The sequence below is a fragment of the Mytilus californianus genome, unplaced genomic scaffold (genome assembly GCF_021869535.1).
Source record: "Mytilus californianus isolate M0D057914Y unplaced genomic scaffold, xbMytCali1.0.p SCAF_3, whole genome shotgun sequence".
In the NCBI taxonomy this organism is placed as follows: domain Eukaryota; kingdom Metazoa; phylum Mollusca; class Bivalvia; order Mytilida; family Mytilidae; genus Mytilus; species Mytilus californianus.
This window is the reverse complement of record NW_026262679.1, coordinates 38322530-38344723: the sequence shown is the minus strand read 5'-3', so window position 1 is coordinate 38344723 and position 22194 is coordinate 38322530. Positions and strand designations below refer to the sequence as shown.

Genomic DNA, 22194 nt, shown 5'->3' with positions numbered 1-22194 from the left:
GGACATAACTCAGAGACATAACTGGTGTGTGATGCAAATGACAAAGTTCGAGTTGGATCTTGTTATAACTCTTAATAATTGTTTAGAAATTAGTGTAATGTATCAATAAAGATAAATACAAACAGATGACTTGATCTTGACTTCAGTGCAAATCAAAGAAAAACAATCATCTGGTAGCAGCAATACAACAAAAATCTGATAAATATTAAGCTAAATTTAAAAGGCAGTGTCTGCGCCTACCCGCATGCAGGTACGAATAGTCAAATTGCCGTTCGTAGGCTACGCATACCCGCATCTGGTTTAATAATAAAATGCCGTCGGATCGGGAAAGAAACGTGAAATATATATGAAAATTGATAATATTGGGATTTTGTGTATTCCGAGTGAAGTTCAAGAGTATGGGTATTTCCCCAATTGGTACGGAATTACCGTGAGGTGGTGTCCATTCGGGAAATTAAACCAAACATTTTATCATCAAATGATACCACTAGGAACCTCCAATAAGACTATATACTATACCATAAGACTACAAGGAAGAACTTACTCTTACAAACTTTTATAAATATATTTATACAACATTTACTTTTCTTTCTATTTATATTCTCTATGTCTTTTCACTTTCACTTTCATTTTCTATTTATATAACGTCACCATAACTACCGTAATTATACTTACGCTTCCGGTTAACCGCTCAACCGCAAGAAATGCACCTCACTGTAAATTTTATATGTAACATTGTCCTGATGGCGCCATATATTATGATGTTAGAGAAATAAAAGGAAAACTAAACAAAGCCCAAAAGAAATTTCAATTAAAAAGTACACCAGAAAATTTTGAATATGTTGTAGAAGCAGAAAATGATTTTGAGATGACAAAAAAAGATGCCCAAAATAAATGGTCTGAAGACTTGAATGAAAAAATTGGAGAAGCAAAATCTTTAAGGGAAAAATGGTCAAATTTTAAAAAACTAACTAAAAAGAAATCTGAAAATTTAGTACATCCATTGCAAGAAAATAATGGAAATATTCTTTTCAATGAATCAGAAAAATCAAACATCCTTAAAAACACCTTCTTTGAAGGTTATCATTTAAAGGCAAATGAGTTTAATCAACAATTCTATGATGACATCACACAGCAATACATCAACATTAGTACTTCTAATCAAGAAGAAAATACAGATAACATCAAGTACAATGATTATATTACCATGGAAGAGTTGGAAGGATCCATCTTTAAATTAAGAAAAGAATCAGCTCCAGGTCCAGACTTCTTCTTTACAGAACTTTTCATCAATGGTGGAAGCCAATTAAAATCCAAACTTTTAGAAATCATTAACCAGTCATGGGAAGAAGGAATTATTCCTTTAAATTGGAGAAGAGCAAATATCAAATTTATAAAAAAATTATATAAACCAAATTACAATTTACCGTCATCTTACAGACCTATCAGCTTAACTAGTGTAGTGGCAAAATTAATGGAAAGAATTATAACGTATAGATTAGAAGGATTTGTAGAAATGAATAACATCATGGACCAAGAGCAAGAAGGTTTCCGACATTTTAGAGGTACAACAAATGCCTTATTATCTTTAACACAAGCTATTTTTGATGGATTTAACAAAGACAAAACCACTATTGTAATTTTTATCGACTTTGAAAAAGCTTATGACAGCGTTTGGAGAGAGGGTCTAATGGTAAATTTGTACAACAACAGCATCAAAGGAAAAATGTGGATGTGGATAAATGCCTTCCTCAGTCACCGAGAAGCTAGATGCATGGTAAACAATTACAAAAGTCCTTGGTTCCAAACCAGTATTGGTTTACTACAAGGATCTGTTATCTCCCCAATCCTGTTAAACATCTTCATAAAAGATATTTTTACAGACTGCTGTAAGTTTGCAGATGATGCAACTATTTGGCATTCACATTCAGATCCAAAAGTTATACAAGAAAAACTACAAAAAGACCTCAATCAAGTACTAAAATGGAGCAATGATTGGAGAATGAAACTAAGCATTCAAAAAACAGAGTACAGTATATTCAGTAAAGAAAAAAATAAAGTCCAAAATATCAAACTAAAGCTTGGTAACACAATTTTAAAATACAACCCTAATCCGGTTATACTTGGATTAAAATTAGATGAACAATTAAATTTCAATAGTCACATAGAATCTACAGTAAAGAAAGCCAAAAGATCTTTAGGAATTATAAGAGAAATCAAGGGAATAGCATTAATACCAACCAAGACACTTATTCAAATATATGACAGCTTAGTATGTTCAATTTTTAATTATGCTAGCAGCATTTGGCAATCCAGCACTTCTGGTCATCTTGACAAATTGAATGAAATACAGAGAAAAGGGTTAGCAATGTGTTTAGATTTACCATCTCACTCATCTCTTGAAGCATTAGAAGTACTTAGTGGAACATTACCAATAGATTTAAGAAGAGAAGAAATGGCCATCAGAGAGTTAGGAAAAATTAATTCATACAGTAATAATGTCCCAATTAAAAGAAAATTTGAAATTTGGAAAGAGGAGGAACATCCAGAAAAATTTATATCACCATTAGGAAAAATGTATCAACAAACAGAAGACATGAGAGATACAGAATTGGTTGATATAAACAAGATCGAACCTCAGTATGAATACCAAGGTCTGGTATCAATTATCAGAGCCCCTGACTACTGGCGTAATATAGGCAGCTCAAAATCCAGAACAACAGCCCAAATAGAGGAAGGAAAACAAATTATCTCTGAACAACTCAAATCTCAAACTCCAAACACAGCAGTCGCATTTACAGATGGGTCATGTTTGGGAAATCCAGGCCCATGCGGTGCTGGAGCTATAATTTACATCTATGATCAAGAAGAAAAATTAAAAAGACCTGTATCTAACAAATGATCAATCTTGTTAGCTGAACTGATAGCAATAAAAATTGTACTTGATTACATAGAATCTTTTTCAAAAACACAAATTGAAACTTTAACTATATTTTCGGACAGTCAAACTGCATTAGGAATCTTAACTCTAAATTGGAAAAGTGACAACTATCATCAAACCATTAACAAAATAAAAGGAAAAATAAAAAATTTAAATGAACATGGAATTTTAATCAACTTAAACTGGACACCAGGCCATGCCAACATAAAAGGAAATGATGAGGCAGACAACTTGGCAAAAGAAGCTGCTAAAGAAGCTGAAACACTAGCAGTTGATGACATAGTATTTACAAAACAAGATGTAAAAAAGGAAGCTAGAAATTCCGTTACAAAAAAATGGCAACGCAGATGGGAAAACAGCAATGCTGGACGTCATTATTTCAGATATCATCCTGAAGTTAAAAATAAAGTAAAAAAAGACTTCTCGTCAAAAAAATGTACAACATAATCAACAGTTTACGAACAGGTTATTCCAAATTAAATGCATACCAATTTATAATAAACCAGCACATTAACTCTGAAACCTGTGATCACTGCAAACTAAAAGAAAATGTACAACACTACCTTTTTGAATGTAATCTGTATTCAGATGCTAGATACAAATTATTTCATCAAATATACTTCATAACAGGACATATTCCAACCGATTTAGACAATTTATTAACAATCAATTTGCCAAATGCAGAAAATATCACTCAACTATTAGCGGAGTACATAGAGGAAACAAACCGTTTTAGTGGATAATTTAATACAATTTTTTTTTAAATTTTTCATGTCATTTCATTTATCTGATTAACCAATTTTTTTCTTTTTTTTTTTTTTTAATACATTTTTTCTTTAATATTTTTTTAAAAAGCGCCACCTACAATATCTAAGTACAAAGGAGAAACTACATTATAGATTAAAATTTTACAAGAGAGGATAATTTACAAAAGAGATTACCCTGTCATCACGACAAAGATTGAAGATTGGCGCCTATCTATAGGTGAAACATGTCGACCAAATAAACAGATACTTTGCGGTAAAAACTTGAGTGTTGTTGTCTTTATTGTTGACATAACATATATATAGTATAATAGTCCCAGTTCATACTAACAAAATACCAATATTATCGATAATTTCCGTATATATTTCACGTTTCATTAACGATCCGATGGCATTTTATTATAAAACCGGATGCGGGTACGCGTAGCCTACAAATGGCAATTTGACTAATTGTACCCGCATGCGGGTACGTGCAGACACTGCCAATTTAAAAACTTTAAGATGCTTTACTCAAATAATATACATTATACAGCAAGACAACAATATAAAATAAAAATCAGGGCGAACGGGTATTAGGGCAAACGGACCCAGGGCGAACACATATAAGGGCAAACAGGTACTAGGGCGAACGTGAATCAGGGCGAATAGACACTGATTCTTGTTCTACCTGCATATCATAATTTCTATGCATATTGATGCTGAATCTGATATGTTTTCTGTTCAACAGCTCAATAAATATATAAATACGTAAATGATAAACTGATTTTCGATGCATTTTTTTCTGCTTAGAGCTTACGTTAGTTCGAGTTGTCCAATAGCGTCCATTTTTTGTGTATTTGTTTTCCTAACAAAAAATGTCAGGTGCCTTCTACTTTGAATCCGCCATTGCGCTTCTTTGTTGCTATGTACAACTCTCGCGAGTTTTACTTTGTATCAGCTCCAAGAAAACGATAATACCTAGCATTAAAATATAATGTAAATAGTTTTTTTTTTATAATGATAATATATTCTGTTCATATTTTTTATGTAAATAATATTTGAATCTCAAATTATGGATCTATGACGATGTTTAAAAAAAATATCTAAATAATAAAATTATCTTTTCGTTATTTCCAGGTCACACTTTTACCGGCTGACATGTGGATTGAAGGACGTTTAATAACAGAAATATGCGTTTGAAATGATTTAAACAATTAAGTCTTGCATAAATTAACGAAAACATGCTTCCTGACGCTAGAAAACCGCTCCTTAGAATTTTATGTCAATATAAGTCAAAAACGAACAGCTGTGTCCTGCATCAGCAAAGAAATTTTTGTAAACAGTCACTTTTTGAAAACCAAAATGTTAAGAAATTTGCTCAGACAATTAATTCAAAAATCATTGCCATAGGGGAATTGTTTGTGCAACAGTGCAAAGCAGTTGCAGCTCAGAGATTACGGAGATCATTCCAGATAGTTGCTTCTTATAGACGAATGTATGGTGACAATTCTCTAAAGAGAGTCTTAAATGAACTAGGAAGTTCTCTTTTAAAACACTGTGAAAAAAGAAATCTCTTATTCCTCTGTGGTTTGCCGTTATTCAAGTGGGAAGAGGAAAGGATATCCGACAAAGAACTTAATAGGTGCTTATTTTATTTATTTGTCCAAAGAATAGATGACTTTTATTTTTAATCCATGCATTTTCCCATACATTTCCTATGTCATAATGCTTATGTTATCATACCACAGGTCACAGTAAGAACTTATTGTTCAATGACATCATTTGCACGGATTGTCATATGAATATATTCTATAAGAAAAGAACTACATGCATGACATGTATATTTATAACAATAAATTTTAGATGTGTAAATATTTTTGTAATACAGCAACAAGGGGCTGAATGACAAAGTTTTGAACTCATGAAAATTATTAAAGACTCACAGTTTTCTTAACCTGAAGTTCATTTATATTTTGGGATTGCGAGGGTGTTACGATTTGTTTGGTTTTTTTTATCATATACATTATTAACCTGACTATTCCAGTGTTAAAAAAATTATCACTCCATTTGAGGAATCCTAATTATGCCCCTGCCGTAGCGAAGGGGGCATTAAGTTTTACCCTTGTCTGTACGTACGTACGTCCCAAAGTTGGTTTCCGTTCTCTAACTTTAGTTTGTCTCAACCAAATGTTATGAAACTTATACACAATGCTTATTACCACATAATACAGATCAAATTCGAAATTCGGTGGCGTCACTTTCACCATTCTTTAGTTATGCCCCTTTATAAACATAAAAATTGCTGAATATTATGTTTACGTTCTTCAACTTTAGTTTGCCTCAAACAAATGTTATGAAACATATACACAATGCTTATTACCACATAATACAGATCAAGTTTGAAATTGCGCGCATCACTTTTACCGTTCTTGAGTTATGTCCCTTTATAAACTTATTCTGTTCTCTAACTTTAGTTTGCCTCAACCAAATGTTATGAAACTTATACACAATGCTTATTACCACAAAACTCAGATCAAGTACAAATTTGGGTAGCGTCACCTTTACCGTTCTTCAGTTATGTCTCTTTATATCTTTATATGATATGCAAGCGGGGGCATCATCTGTGTCCCATGGACACTTTCTGAATAGGATGGTTCTGATTTAAAATATTTGTGTTATAAAGTCTGTAGTATGGACTCAGTAGATTCATCTGAGAATCACCATTTCAAAAAGTAAGTCTCTGGACTTGTCCTAATATATCCTACAGTACGCACAGAGAGTTTGTAATCGCGAACTCTAATCAAGGATTTCGGAGTGTAGCGGTGTCACACCGCGAATCACGGATTATACTCCCAATTTCCTCCAAAGATTCTCTCCCAACACCGCGTGGCTGTTAATTGGTTTATTGCCCATTGGATGTACTGAAAATTAATGACGCGTGACAACATAATCGGATTAGCCAGATTTATTACCTTTGTACATTTAATCGATCTTGATTGCACCTGTGTGCTTTAAAACATGGTATTAAAATTTCCTTTCTTTGACAGATAAAAATGTGACATTTTCATTCAAAATAAGATAATTATTCTTGTATGTATGTCATTGTCATTTGAAATAAAACGTACAAACGTATAAAAATACGAATAAAACACTTATTTTGTATTTTTATTATAGTCCGGTCAAGTCATAATTTTTGTTTTTTCAACAAAGACGATTTTACTACAATTAGAATCTTTTATGACCTACTCAGTGAGCAATATCCAGTTCATTAATTGTTCAATATATAAATATCAACTGGCTTAAAACAAAATGATGTTTTTACGGTAATTTGTCCAATCTAAACCCAAGAGTTAATTTATCGGATCAACAAGTGAACTCTGTTACTTTCAATTTATTTTGCAATGTAAAATATTATGTTTCACTACCTCGGTAGATTACCGACTTGAAATATTTGAACTCAGAAAAGAAACTGTAAAGTGACAACTCTGTTGAACGAAGGGAAAACGTTTTGTATGCAATGTGCCCTATATTCATAAAAACACAACACTGAGAGACTTTCCCCGCCCAGACACAACACAATAATCACAACCTAATTTAATTATATGAAGAAAAAAAATCATGTGTTGTTTATCTCTGTTATGATCTGTTATTGATCCTTTATTATTTAAAATAAAATTGGATGGGCGCAATCCGTATTTTACTGCTCGTTAAAAGTCCTTAGCGAAATAAAAAAAAGAAGTATTTTCAACAATTAATACTATAGAATATTTAAATGAAATTATATCGTGTTCTACAAGAAAGAAATATGTGAAAAAAATGTGGATTGGATTTTTACGATCTACACATTTTCACAGAGGATCTCTACCAACGCCCAACAGGAACTGAACGACATGCATCCTGTTTTCATCTACCATTTATGTATATTGTTGACCATGGACGAATAAATAATGTCCAGGTTTTAATATGTCCTGTGTTGACTGAGAAACGTAAAATTAAAAGGCTGGTGTTCGTTTATTCAAAAAAGGATTATATTTTAGATTCCGGTTAATCAATTGTAAAAGGACCTTCTAGGGCCTCAATCTTAAAGCATACAAATGTCAATCATTCCAAAGCAAATTTAAACCCCGAATGCATTTTCCCACGGTCATCCAGAAAGGTCACCTGAGTTTACTGTTACGTGATAATATTTCCCGCCAAATAAAAATCTCGTGGACAAAATTGATGTCACTATTTTTAGCATTCAATATTGTGAGCGAAGTCAAGTTCAAAGTTCAACCACGGACTGTTGATCACTGAGATGTGTATCGTCTTCCCACAGCAATTAATTTCTTTTAAAAAATTTAAAAATCATTGTCCTTTACACAACACACAAGTTTACATTCATTGTGCGTAAATGAATATTATGCAACGACGAGTTGATGCAGCTATAGAAGTATTCCTATTGTAGCCGAAATGTAATTATTTATCCTAAAGTAATGCTGTAGACTTATTAAGCATACAAATTTTGAGACACGTAATTTTCTTTAAACTGCTCACTTTTATATTCAGCGTTAGTTTCCGTTTATTTTTACGCAAGTATGTCTCTTTTCGTAAATAAAATAATTTACCGATGAACTTAAACAAGGTCAAAATCAAGTATAGTTTTTGTTATAATTATGTAATCGTAAAATGAAAATGGCGTGGACTTATTAGCATAATGAATAGTGAATAATATTTTCTTTTTTACTTGTATACAAAACTTTGAGACATGTAATTTTCCTTTAAACTGCCCACATTTATTCAGCGTAAGTCTCCGTTTATTTTTACACAAGTATATCTCTTTTGTAAATTAAATATTAATTTACTGACCAGAAAAAAAACGAGGTAATAATCAAATATAGTTTTTTTTTAATAAAACTATTTTTAAATGTACAGTGTAATTGAAAGAATTAACAACAACTTTTTTACTTTTAAATCTTTTATTTGTTTCAAGCAATCAGAAATATAACCTCATTATCAATAGACAGGAAATACAATTGTTTAATTACATAAGTAATCTCACATAACTTGACTGTCGCGTGCCGGTATAGATCAGAAGGATTAGGGCAATTAATTACCTGGTGTGACACCGCGTCACACCGGACTGGGAGAGATGTCGCTAATACAATAAACAAAAGGTAGCGAATTTACGCGGAAGTCGGAGGGAATACTCCCAAATTTCTCCGAGAATTTAGGGAGGGATGTCGGAGTTTCCTGGTGTCACACCAAGAAAAAACTTGGTGTTCGGAGTTTGGGAAGCCTTTCACGAAATTTGTACTGTAGTGAGAATCCTCATCTAAATTGTCAGCCTATAAAAGTATAAATTTGTGAACAAATAAAACAGAAACTTTTAATGATCTACCTAATCTATATGTATAAATCAAGGAAAAGCTATTTTATAAATAGTTTTAACAGTATTCTATCCAAATAATTTCTGTTTAGCACTTGTTTTGTATATTTCGTATGTTTATTTAGTTTGATAGATGATATGGCAGAGGTTCAACACATTGAAGAAGATTTCAAGAAACCTACAGATGACAAAGGATATTTAAAGAGTTGGGAAAAAGTCATTGACAGTAACCACCTTAAAGTTTGGAGAAAACCCATTCAAGATTCTTACTTATATGAATACAAAGGTTTGTGACCATTCTTTATCTCTTTTCTTGCTAAAAAAATGTTCAATCTTTTAATGATGTTTACATATATATCAACAGGCAAAGGCTGAGATTATTAGAACTAATTTTTTATATACAATTATTTGCAAATGTTTTGTAAAACTTAACTTGTGTAGCTTTGTTAGTTGTGACATGTCAGTTCCAAGAACTCTATATCAGTATGTTTCAAAAATAAAATATCAGACTTTTTTTCTTTACATTTCAGTATATGGAACATTTTATGATGTTACACCTACATGTTTTTTTGATATTCAGGTGAGTGTACATGTAGCATAATGGAACATTTTATGATGTTACAACTACATGTTTCTTTGATGTTCAGGTGAGTTTAGCATAATGGAGCATTTTTGGTTGTTACACCTACATGTTTTTTTTTTATATTCAGGTGAGTGTAGTTTAATGGAACATTTTATGATGTTACACCTACATGTTTCTTTGATATTCAGGCGAGTGTAGCATAATGGAACATTTTATGATGTTACACCTACATGTTTCTTTGCTGTTCAGGTGAGTGTAACATAATGGAATATTTTATGATGTTACACCTATATGTTTCCTTGATGTTCAGGTGAGTGTAGCATAATGGAACATTTTATGATGTAGACCAACAATTTTCCTTGATGTTCAGGTGAGTGTAACATAATGGAACATTTTATGATGTTACACCTACATGTTTCTTTGCTGTTCAGGTGAGTGTAACATAATGGAATATTTTATGATGTTACACCTATATGTTTCCTTGATGTTCAGGTGAGTGTAGCATAATGGAACATTTTATGATGTAGACCAACAAGTTTCCTTGATGTTCAGGTGAGTGTAGCATAATGGAATATTTTATGATGTTACACTTACATGTTTCCTTGATCAGTCAGGGGCATTATTTAAACAAGTAACTTAAAATGACCTATACAAGTAATGTTGAAAACGAGGCTATTTTAGATATTACTTATATAATTAACTTTTCTAAATATTATTGTTATAGGTGTCGAATTATACAGATTTTACTAGCTTTAACAAATTTTCACAGTCATCTGATTATTTTTCCCATGAAATATAAAATCTTGTACTTCTGAAACACTAATTGATTTTCTGACGCACTTATCTTTCATATCCAGCTTCTGGGTCAAAGATTGGTCTCTTGGGACTATTAAAATATCATTTTCCTCGAAAATCTTGAAGGTAGACAGATATAAATAGATAGAAACTTGTGAATTAATTAAGACTTGAAGTAATTTATAATTTGTAACCCAAAACAATTGCATATGTTCCTTAAATAATTGTAATTACTAATTCTTTCAAAGATGTATAAAATAACTTATTCAAATAATATTTTGTCATTATTTTTAAAGTAACCCTTTATCTCTCTACTCCTCTCAAATTTAATAAATTATTCATTTTATGATATAAAATAATGTAAAAATTCATGAAAACTACATTTAGTCCATGCTTCTATTGAAATTTAAAATAACTCTATTGAGTAATTTTATAATTTTTAAAGACAAAAATTACCTATATAAGTAACTAAAAAAAATTACTTGTTTAAGTAATGCCCCTGACTGTTGATGTTCAGGTGAGTGTAGCATATCGAAACATTTTATGATGTTACACCTACATGTTTCCTTGGCATTCATGTGAGTGTTGCAAAAAAAATGGAATGAAAGTCCCTAGATTCTTGAAAGTTTCTCATTTAATCAAAACTCTAAAACATTTCCAAACAAAGTCAAATGGAAAGTACTGTCTTTTTAAGAGTTACAGAAAGAGGTGAAGAGGAGTTAGTGAATACACTATTAAATCTGTTTATATATTTTTACAATGGAGAAGAATGGATATAATGTATCTGTTCATGACACACAATCACTACTCACAGATGAAAAAAATCAAAAGCCAAATGAACAGCACTCTTGCTGATATTCCTAATCTCAAACACACAAGAGAAATATCTCAAGAATAAAACTGCCATAAGTTTGAAAAAAAAATATAAAAGAGCGAGGGGGACTTTTCACCGCCTCAACACAGGACAGACACAAATTCTGAAAAGAGAAGGCATGGTTTATCTTCACTATGTTTTAATTTCCAAAAGGTTATTAAATTTATCCATTGAATAACTATGATTTCCATACAGTTTTGTTGAGATGTTATCTGATTCCTGAGGTAATTGTAGTTGTCTAGGATGTTTTAATAAGGTATATTTTGAGAAAATAAAGAAATGAAAATGGATAGTGAAATGACTTACTATTTAAAAAGTTATAAGAAAACCAGTTTTTATTTTATTACACAAACACTATAACCATGATAACATTGTATATTTTTCAGAAAGATTTAGAATATCGGAAAGAGTGGGACCCTCGTGTGATAAAGTTAGAGATAGTAGACAGAGATGAACAGACTGGTACAGAGATCGTCCAGTGGATTACACAGTTTCCTGTATGTTATTTTGGTTACACCAATTGTAATTCTATAAAGATTTTTTCTTTACCCCTTCTCCAAAGGAGGTACTGGTTTACTTATGTCTGTCCTCCAGTCCCATGAAATTGTCAACTCATTTTCCTCAGAACCATAAGTCAGAGATTCCAGAGACTTGATAGCAAGCTTCATGTGTGCATGCTATTATGTGTGAATTGTTTCACATTCATTGCTCATCAACTTCCTATTTACCCAATACTTATATATTCCTCCACATAATGACAATGTATTCAAGTATGTAAAATTGAGAATGGAAATGGGGAATGTGTCAAAGAGACAACAACCCGACCATAGAGCAGACAACAGCTGAAGGCCACCAATGGGTCTTCAATGCAGCGAGAAACTCCCGCACCCGGAGGCGTCCTTCAGCTGGCCCCTAAATAAATAAGTATACTAGTTCAGTGATAATGGACGTCATACTAAACTCCAAAAATATATACATTTTTCAAATGAATTATGAATCAGAGCTTCCTGAAATTCGGTATCAAACTTTGTGTGAGCATCCTATACCCTGTGATGCATTTTTGTTTGAAAGTATTTTATGTTTTAGAATTCAAAACTGCAAACCTTCAAATAAAAAGTAATGATTATTTGCAAACTAGGATAGAAAAAAAGACTTTTAAACAAGGGAGACAATTCATGATTATTTGTTTAGTATCTACATTTAAAGAACAATTTCATGTTGTTCCAAATTAAGCAAAAGGTTGTGATATGTTAATATTTCACATTTTAACTATACTAAAATCTCATTAAAAAAGTCATAATGAACATGTTAATCTTAAAATTATTAATATGTAAAATGATTTGACTTTTGATATATTTATTTTATTTTTTCAGTATCCAATGTATAGTAGAGAATATTTATACAAAAGAAGATTTCAGGTTGGTGTACCTATACAGAAGCCATTTTGTTAAAGTCATATGAAACTTCAAATTAAAAAAAAAAAGTTGAATATGTTTAATATATTTGAATGGCTAAGTTTTACTATCAAACAAGTGTATGTGAACTTTCTTGTTAAAGAAAATCCTTTTGTCAAAATCTTCGTAAATGTACTGCTATTGAATTATTGTCTTCCCGTAAACTAATTCACTGATATTTTCCCGTATGCACTGACCTTCACTATAAGACCTCTTGTCAGAACTTTAGCCATCGCACAGCCGAACGTGCATACAGGACTTAGTTTAGTATATAGGCATGCATTGGTTCAATAATTTCTATAACAATAAAATTACAAGAAACTTGTTTCATATGACTTTAAAGGGGAAATAATGTTTTGCATATCTTCCAACCCTCCCTTTTCTCTATTTATTAGCTCACCTGGGCCGAAGGGCCAAGTGAGCTTTTCTCATCACTTGGCGTCCGTCGTCCATCGTCTTCATCGTTAACTTTGTACATTTTGAACTCCTTCTAGCAAACCACTGAATGGAATGAAACCAAACATTGCATGAATAATCCTTATGAGGTGCTGACCAAGTGTTGTTACTTTGTAGTTGATCCATCATCCATGATGGCCGCCAGCGGGGGACTTCTTTGAACATAGGACCCTATGGACAATACATACAAATGTCTTCTTTTAGAGAACCACTGAATGGAATGAAACCAAACATGGCATGGATGTTCCTTATGAGGTGCTGACCAAGTGTTGTTACTTTGTAGCTGATCCATCATCCAAGTTGGCCGCCAGCAGGGGACTTCTTTTAACATAGGACCCTATGGACAAAACATACAAATGTCTTTTTTTAGAGAACCTCTGAATGGAATGAAACCAAACATGGCATGGATGTTCCTTATGAGGTGCTGACCAAGTGTTGTTACTTTAAAGCTAATCCATCATCCAAGATGGCTGCCAGAGAGGGACTTAGTTTAACATAGGACCTTATGGGAAATACATACAAATGTCTTGTTTTAGAGAACCACTAAATGGAATGAAATTAAACATGGCATGAATGTTCCTTATGTGGTGCTGACCAAGTGTTGTAACCTTTGTAGGTGATCAATCATCCGAGATGGCCGGGGGGGGGACTTTGTTTAACATAGGACCCTATGGACAAAACATACAAATGTCTTCTTTAAAAGAACCACTGAATGGAATGAAACCAAACATGGCATGAATGTTCCTTATGAGAAGCTGACCAAGTGTTGTTACTTTGTAGCCAATCAATCATCCAAGATGGCTGCCAGCGGGGAACTTAGTTTAACAAAGGACCCTATGTGAAATACTTACATAAGTCTTCTTTTGAAGAACCACTGAATGGAATGAAACCAAACATGGCATGAATGTTCCTTATGAGCTGCTGAACAAGTGTTGTTATTTTGTAGCAAATCCATCAACCAAGATGCCTGCCAACGGGGGACTTAGTTTAACAAAGGACCCTATGGGAAATATATACAAATGTCTTCTTGTAGAAAACCTCTTTATGGATTGAAACAAAACATGGTATGAATGTTTCTTTTGAGGTGCTGACCAAGTGTTGTTATTTTATAGCTGATTTGTCATCCAAGATGGCTGCCAGCAGGGGAATAAGTTTAGCATAGGACCCTATGGGAAATACATACAAATGTTTTCTTCTAGAGAACCACTGAATAGAATGAAACCAAACATGGCATGAATGTTCCTAATGAGGTGCTGATCAATTGTTGTTACTTTGTAGCCGAACCATCATCCAAGATGGCCGCCAGCAGGGGACTTGTTTAACATGAGACCCTATGGGAAATACATACAAATGCTTCTTCTAGAGGAGCACTGAATGGAATGAAACCAAACATGGCATAAATGTTCCTTATGAGGTGCTGATGAAGACCTTAATACATGTATCTTTATAGATAGAGATATACTGTAAACTGCAAAAATATCAAGAAAAGAAGATCTACACACAAGTCAACATGAGAAAAATTGTCAATTGATATATATATTGGAATTATTGTCCTTATAAAGTCATTTTCTACAATTTCAATGAATTTATTGGTAATTTCTGCTTTTTATTAAACTATGGGGCCAATATTAAACAAAATTTGGCCTCAATCATTATTAGGGTATCTGTTATAATTTAAACTATTTTTACATGATTTCCAAAACTAAAGTAGAATCGGGTGAGCGACACAGGCTTTTGAGAGCCCCTAGTTATTTTTAGCAAGGATTTTTATCTGTGAGAGAAGTATGTGATTGCATAAAAACCTCTAACCCCAAAAAGAGTGAGATTTTTTGTATGAGTCTCTGTTCAGTAATATTTTATGTGCTATCAAATCTTCAGAATAATTGTTGAAATAATGAAACATTATTGCATTTTAATCAGAAATAATAAGTAGATGCATTATATTTTGTTTTTAGGTTGATAGAGAAAAAAATACAATGGTGATATGCTCTCATGTAGTAAATCATCCTAAATGTCCAGTAGACAGCACCCATGTGAGAGTTGTTACGTACTCATCAACAATGGTCATTAAACCACATAAACAGTTTGATGATGTAAGTCATTTAAATAATAGTGACATTCTCTCTTCACAGATGGTGTTTTATATTTTCCGTTCTATTTCAAAGTAATACCATCTTCATGTAGCTAAGTTTTATATATTTATATGTTATATGTATGGATGCTGTAGTCAGTTATATTGTGCTGTCATTTACTAATTATTTTCCAGATAATGTCTTGTAGTCTTGTTCACTGACCATGTACAGTACCAGGGCTTACAGTCATAAATCATTCCAGTATGATTATCATCATGCTCAAACTCAGAAACCAACAAATCAAAATACTGAATTTGTTGTTTAGAGCACAAGTTTTGTACTATGAGTACTCAGTAAAGTTTTATAACTGAAAGGCCAGATTTCATATGAGTCATTAAAATTGGTTTTGTCTTATATTTGACCAATGATGCTTGTGTGAGTTATTTGTGTCCACTCTAATGTATTTGAACTACAGCTTTAAAGAAAATAAATCCTACTTGTGGAAAGAAAATTACTATAAAATCGAGATATAAAATGTCCTTTAGAAAACTCTTGTAAAATTTATTGAAATATAATGACTGTCAGTAAATACAGTAAAATATGTTCATTCAGATGTCCTACTATAAGACTTTCACATAAAACAGTAATTATGACCTGTAGGTAAATTTTTCAAATGTGGTATACATTTATATTTTACATGGACACCATATGAATAAGTTAAGATATGAGTTTGTAAATATCAATGAAACAGCAGTACACAGATAATGGCCTTTAGTAATGAGCAGGAACTCGCACCATAGTAAGAACTCATAACCACACATCTTTTTGTCAAGTTCTAAAACACTTCAGTGAAGCATGACAATTATCTATGAAATCAACATTTAATTTTAGCATATATATTGTCAGACAAATTCCCAACTTAACATTGACCATGTGTTAGGGAGATTTTTATTTATTCAAGCCTACCTTTATTTCCTAATATCTAATTAATACCTATTACAGGATGGTTTGGATTATGTGATGACATATACAGATGACCCACAGGCATCATATACCAGCTTCTGTTACAGTTGGCTAGCTAAAACAGGTAATTAGTACAGGCATGTCATAAAATCTGGCCACATCATATGTTATGCAGGTTTCAGATAGAATGCATTGTCCACCATACTCTAGATGGTTACCTATATTCTTTGAGGTACAGTCCATGAGAACATATCAAATATCTGGGCTATTTCAGACTATCTTCAACTTAAATTACTGTTATTTTCCAGTATACAGTCTAAATTCCATTTTTTAGGTAAATCTCCATAAAAAAAATCATCTACAGACATCTTTTAAATGTTGTTTGTATAATCAGTAAAACAAACTATAGAATGCTTTTAAAAAAGTTGTCTCCCTTGTGTTCATATATACCCAGCCTGTATCTGTTACATAAGATGACATTCACTTCTGGATATCCAGTCAAAACCAACATTTTACTAAAAACAAGAATTTATAATGTTTGGTTTACAGATAATATGTTACCTTTTATAGTTTAAAGTTCACCTGGTCTATGCAAGCTGTAATCACTTAATGTTCATCTTTGTAGTCTGCCTTCATAGTTAATAATAATAAACTTCTTCCAATCTTCTCTGAACTCAACTAAACATGGTCAAAAGAATATGAAATGTAACTGAAAAAGTTTTTGGTTTTCCCTGCCAACTGTCTAACATGGCCACCATTGGTAAAAAAATAAAATAAAAGGGTAAAATTGAAAGTTATTATCTTATATTTTGAAAACTATTATACATAGAGGAATTCAGATACGGTAAAAATGCTCAGATTTTCCAGATTTGTGTACATGTCATTTCTAAAAAAAAATTATCAGACAACCATTACTCTTTATGGAATTATTGCCTTCAAATGATGATTTTTGACCTATTTAAGAGTGTTTGCTTACTACTTTGAAAACTGAATTAGTTTAATGCAAAATTATCATATCCTCAAAAATGCCAACATTTCTGTAGTCTGAGATTGCTCTGACATCTGACAGCCTTTTTCAGAAAACTCTGGGCCCTTGGGACATCAAAGCTGGTACATATTGAAAACATAGAAATTGCCTTCCCAGACTTGAGATGGCAAGTTTCTGTCTTTAGATTGTTAAATGTTAACTGTGAAGTAGATAAACCTTACATTCATTTGCTTCCTTATTTTAAAATTTTCCTCCATGAATATGTACCTTTTATTCACTGGGAAATAGTGTAATCATTTTTTATCCTGATTTTTACTTCAATGAATAATTTGATCCTGTCACTGAAAGGAATAAAAATAGTTCAGTGTCCTTGATTTACTTAATCTCAAAAGCTGTGTACTTGAAAAGGGATAAATAATTTTCAAGAACAATTTTGTAAAATAGTTGAAAAAAAATATCAGTATGCAATAGTTGTGCCAGGTGAGTAATTCAGGGTACCAGGAGATTTTAGTTTGGACAGTTTTCTTGAATGATAAATATAAAAAGTACTCTTAAAAGTTTCGAGTTTTAGATGCTATTTCTTCAGTTATTGACATCAATTTTATATTTTTATGGCCCAGCAACAAACTTGTCGGAGCCATATAGTTTTACCCTTATCCGTCATTCCATCATTCAGCAATTGACAGTTACACAAACTTTTTTTTCTAAACGCCTTCACATATTAATCTGATTTTTAGTATGTAAGTCTTCTATGATGAGTTACAGATAAAGTTTACGTTTAGATCCAATCCGCTGATTTTTGCCAAAATTAGGTATTTAAAAATTGGACTTTTTAGAAATTCATGAAAATAGCAGTTATAGACTTTTTATCTAAATGCCTTCACATATTGAGCTGATTTTAAGTATGTGAGTCTTCTATGACAAGTTACAGATTGAGTTTACGTTTAGTTCCGCTCTGCTGATTTTTGCCGTAATTACAGGCTTTGGACTTTGAAAATTTCATGAAAATAGCAGTTATACTGACTTTTTTTTACTAAACGATTTTACATGTTGAGCATGTTAGTTTGTAAGTCTACTATGATGAGTTACAGATTGAGTTTACATTGGTTCCGCTCCATTGATTTTTGCTGAAATACTGGCTTTAGACTTTGAAATTTTTGTGAAAATAAGTGTTTCACTGATCTTTTTTCTAAACGCCTTCACATATTTAGCTGATTCATAGTATGTAAGTCTACTATCATGAGTAACAGATTGAGTTTACCACTGATTTGTGCCAAAATTAGGCATTTGGAATTTGAAAATTTTGAAAATCAACAGTTATACAGACTTTCACTCTCAAACTTCCACTCCTAAGAACGGCTTCAAGCTTTTTTTGCGAGCTGGGCCATTCGTGTTGTTCTGACACATATAGTTTTATATATCTTTTGTCTAACGTGAGCAAAAGCAAGACTTGGCCATGCTGGCAAAGTTGGCACATTCCACAATTTTTAAAGTTTATGAAAAGGTCAATTAAGCGAACTCTAAAATGGTAAGTCAAGGATATGTAGTACTGGTATGTAGGTGTATTAATATTGACACATACAAGTTACATGAAGATTATTGCCCCTCCCTTTAGTCATGGTTCATTAATTGGTATATAACAGATGAGTTAAGTTCTCTTGTGCTTAAATCTACCATGTAGATTTTAAAAAGTTTGCAGGTATGTTTTATGAGTTGTCATTTAAAGTGGCATTTGTATTATAATTTCTGAATTAGATTTCTCTGTTGCAGCATATGAGGATTGTTTTCAGGGAAATAGTGCATGATAACATAGTACTTCATTTAGTAACTTGTTGACATATTTCATATTCCTCTCTTGATTCATACTTATCATGCTAATAGTAATATGTGGTAATTTCTTGTTAAAAAAATGTTGACTTCTAAAGACAAATGTTAACTGAGCCCATGGCTTCATTAAGTCAATTGTATTGGTCACATTTACGTGCTTATCAGTTTGAATATGCTAATTTTCAATACTAATATGTGTTTTTTTTTAAATACAATGTTAAGCTTTTGAGCAGTGTTGATGTACCAACATTCAATGTTTTTTTGCATTTTTAGGCGTTCCTAGATTTATGGACGAACTGCATAGTGCAGCAAAGAATCTGGAAAATAAAAGACAAAAATGTGTCAATATTTCAAAACAGAGTAATACAAAGGACAGTAATAACAATAATTCAAGACATTTCTGCTAATATCAGCATACTTGAAGATAGGAAAGGAATGATGCAGGTGTCATGACCAATTGAAAGGCAGTAAAATGTTATTAAATTGAATTTATTTGTGTTCAAATTATTTATTTACATCTGACAATCTATACTTATTAACCACAGTCTTGACGATTAAACTCAAGACTATTTTACACAAAAAATCAAAAAATATTTGAACTTCTTTTCAGATATGATTGAAAACTCCTAAGAACTAAGATTTAAAAAAATGTATTGTTTTCATTGCATTTTTGTTGCCAATTCTTGTAACTGGACTTTCAGTATATATGGTGATGATATTATTTACTTCGTATGATACCTCATTAAATTATTTTTTATCAGTGGTTATGGATTCATTTTGTTTAGAGTTAATTTAAAATAAATTATCTGATTCTGTTTTGTTCACAATAATCAATAACACTTGTAATCAGATATAATTAAATATCTTTTGGGTTCTGTTTGGTTCAAAGTGCAAATGAAAATCAGAAATTTTAAACAGTTGTTGCAACAAATGAAAATTATATTGTAAATATGAGCGTTTCAAGTCCTATAGTTTTAAAATGGAAATTAACAAATTTGAATTTTTAGTAATTTCTAGTCATATATATTTTTATAATTACAACAATTTATTTTAATTTACCAAAATTTATCAGTTAAAGATAAATTGTTTTAGGCTGTGTCATTGATAAAAATATCTTTCTGATGTAATATGTACAGCTTCAAATGTAAAATTATTTTGCTGAAGAAAAAAATTTAACCATGATATATGATCATTTATTACAAAATATGTCTCAGCCATATCAGACTATTTTGATAGTTATTTATTTATGCATCATGTAAATTTTTCATACATGTATGGCCTTAACAACTTGTGTTATTTGAGTATTAAAATGTTTGATGGAGTAAATTATGTTTTTATGGCCCCGCCACAAAGTGGTCAGTGCCATATAGTTTTACCCTTTATCTGTCATTCCATCATTCCGCAATGAACAATTATACAGACTTTTTTCTAAATGACTTCACATATTCAGCCTTCATTTTTATACGACCACAAACAAAATTTGCGGTCGTATATTGGTATGACGTTGGCGTCGTCATCCGAAGACACATTGGTTTTCGCACTTTAGTTCAAGTGAATGGATCTCTATGAAATTTTACCATAAGGTTCAATACCACAAAAGGAAGGTTGGGATTGATTTGGAGGTTATGGTACCAACAGTTAAGGAATTAGGGGCCAAAAATAAGCATTTTTGTTACTTCCAGACATAACTTGTGTGTTAGTGTATGGATCTCTCTGACATTGTACCACAAGGTTCCATATCACAAAGGGAATGCTGGGATTGATTTTCGGGGTAATTGCCTCATAATTTTAGGAATAAGGGGCAAAAAACGCATTTTTCTAGTTTCCAGATAATAACTTGTGTGTAAGTGTATGGATCTTTCTGAAATTGTACTACAAGGTTCCATTTCTCAAAGGGAAAGCTGGAATTGTGTTTGGGGGTAATTGTCCAAAACCTTTAGGAATAAGGGTCCAAAAAGGGGCCAAAAATAAACATTCTTCTAGTTTCCAGACAATAACTTGTGTTCAAGTGTATGGATCTCTCTGAAATTGTACTGCAAGGTTCCATACCACAAAGGGAAGGCTGGGATTGATTTTGGGGGTAATTGCCTCAAAATTTTAGGAATTAGGGGCAAAAAAAACTAGCATTTTTCAAGTTTCAGGACAATAACTTGTGTGTAAGTGTATGGATCTTTATGAAATTGTACTAAAAGGTTCCATATCACAAAGAGAAAGCTTGGTTTGAGTTTGGGGGTAATTGCCCTAAACGTTTAGGAATTTGGGGCCAAAAAGGGGCCTAAAAACAAGCATTTTTGTAGTTTCCAGACAATAATTTGTGTTCAAGTGTATGGATCCCTCTGAAATTGTACTGCAAGGTACCATACTACAAAGGGAAGGCTGGGATTGAGTTTGGGGTGATGAATCATAAGGGGGTTCAAAAAATTTGGGGGAGGGATTTTTTTTTTCTTTAAAATTTTCCATTTTAAATTGGTTATTTCTGATTTATATATAAAAGCAAATAATAATGATAGAGTTTGATTAGGTAAATTAAAAAATTTTAAGTTCCTAGACCACATTCATTCTGTGTCAGAAACCTATGCTGTGTCAAATATTTAATCACAATCCAAATTCAGTGCTGTATCAAGCTTGAATGTTGTGTCCATACTTGCCCCAACTGTTCAGGGTTCGACCTCTGCGGTCGTATCAAGCTGCGCCCAGCAGAGGAGCATTTTATAGTATGTTTGTCTATGATGAGTTGCAGATCAAGTTTATGTTTGGTTCTGTTCCGCTGATTTTTGCCGAAATTATGGGCTTTGGACTTTGAAAATTGGCAAGAAAGGGATGTACAGTACACTAGCTTAAACAGTAAACTACTGTTTGTCATACCATCACAAAGGTGTTAACTACATTGAGTATACAGTAGGGTCATGACAGAAGACAAACAGTTTTTTAATACCACTACCAGGATGTTTTTAATTACCTTGAGGATCCATGAGAGTCACATACAGTAGACTTACTGTTTGCAATACCACTACCTGGGTGATTATCTACCATGGGTATCAAAGAGAGTCCTGTACAGTATTACTAGTGAAAACACAACTATTTGTTATACTCAACTGGGTGCTTAACTACCTTGAGTATCATTGAGGGT

The 22194-nt window shown here is 32.2% G+C and overlaps 2 protein-coding genes across 16 annotated transcripts in view; one reads left to right on the top strand and one right to left on the bottom strand.

Annotated features, from left to right (window-relative positions):
* LOC127734518 (cilia- and flagella-associated protein 43-like) overlaps nt 1-4618 on the bottom strand; it is a 53719-nt gene extending 49101 nt beyond the window's left edge. For all 15 annotated transcript variants that reach the window (XM_052244421.1, XM_052244422.1, XM_052244423.1 and 12 more), the window contains exon 1: nt 4502-4618. In XM_052244421.1, coding sequence (XP_052100381.1) covers nt 4502-4530 — 29 coding nt within the window. In that variant the 5' untranslated portion in view covers nt 4531-4618. The remainder of the gene's footprint in view (nt 1-4501) is intronic.
* Nucleotides 4619-4828: 210 nt separating this feature from the next.
* Nucleotides 4829-20390, top strand: LOC127734522 (stAR-related lipid transfer protein 7, mitochondrial-like). Its single transcript, XM_052244438.1, has 8 exons — nt 4829-5326; nt 9178-9338; nt 9583-9632; nt 11691-11801; nt 12678-12722; nt 15170-15307; nt 16289-16373; nt 19338-20390. The coding sequence occupies exons 1-8, from the start codon at nt 4926-4928 to the stop codon at nt 19469-19471; spliced, it is 1125 nt and encodes a 374-aa protein (XP_052100398.1). The 5' UTR covers nt 4829-4925; the 3' UTR covers nt 19472-20390.
* Nucleotides 20391-22194: the final 1804 nt, after the last annotated feature.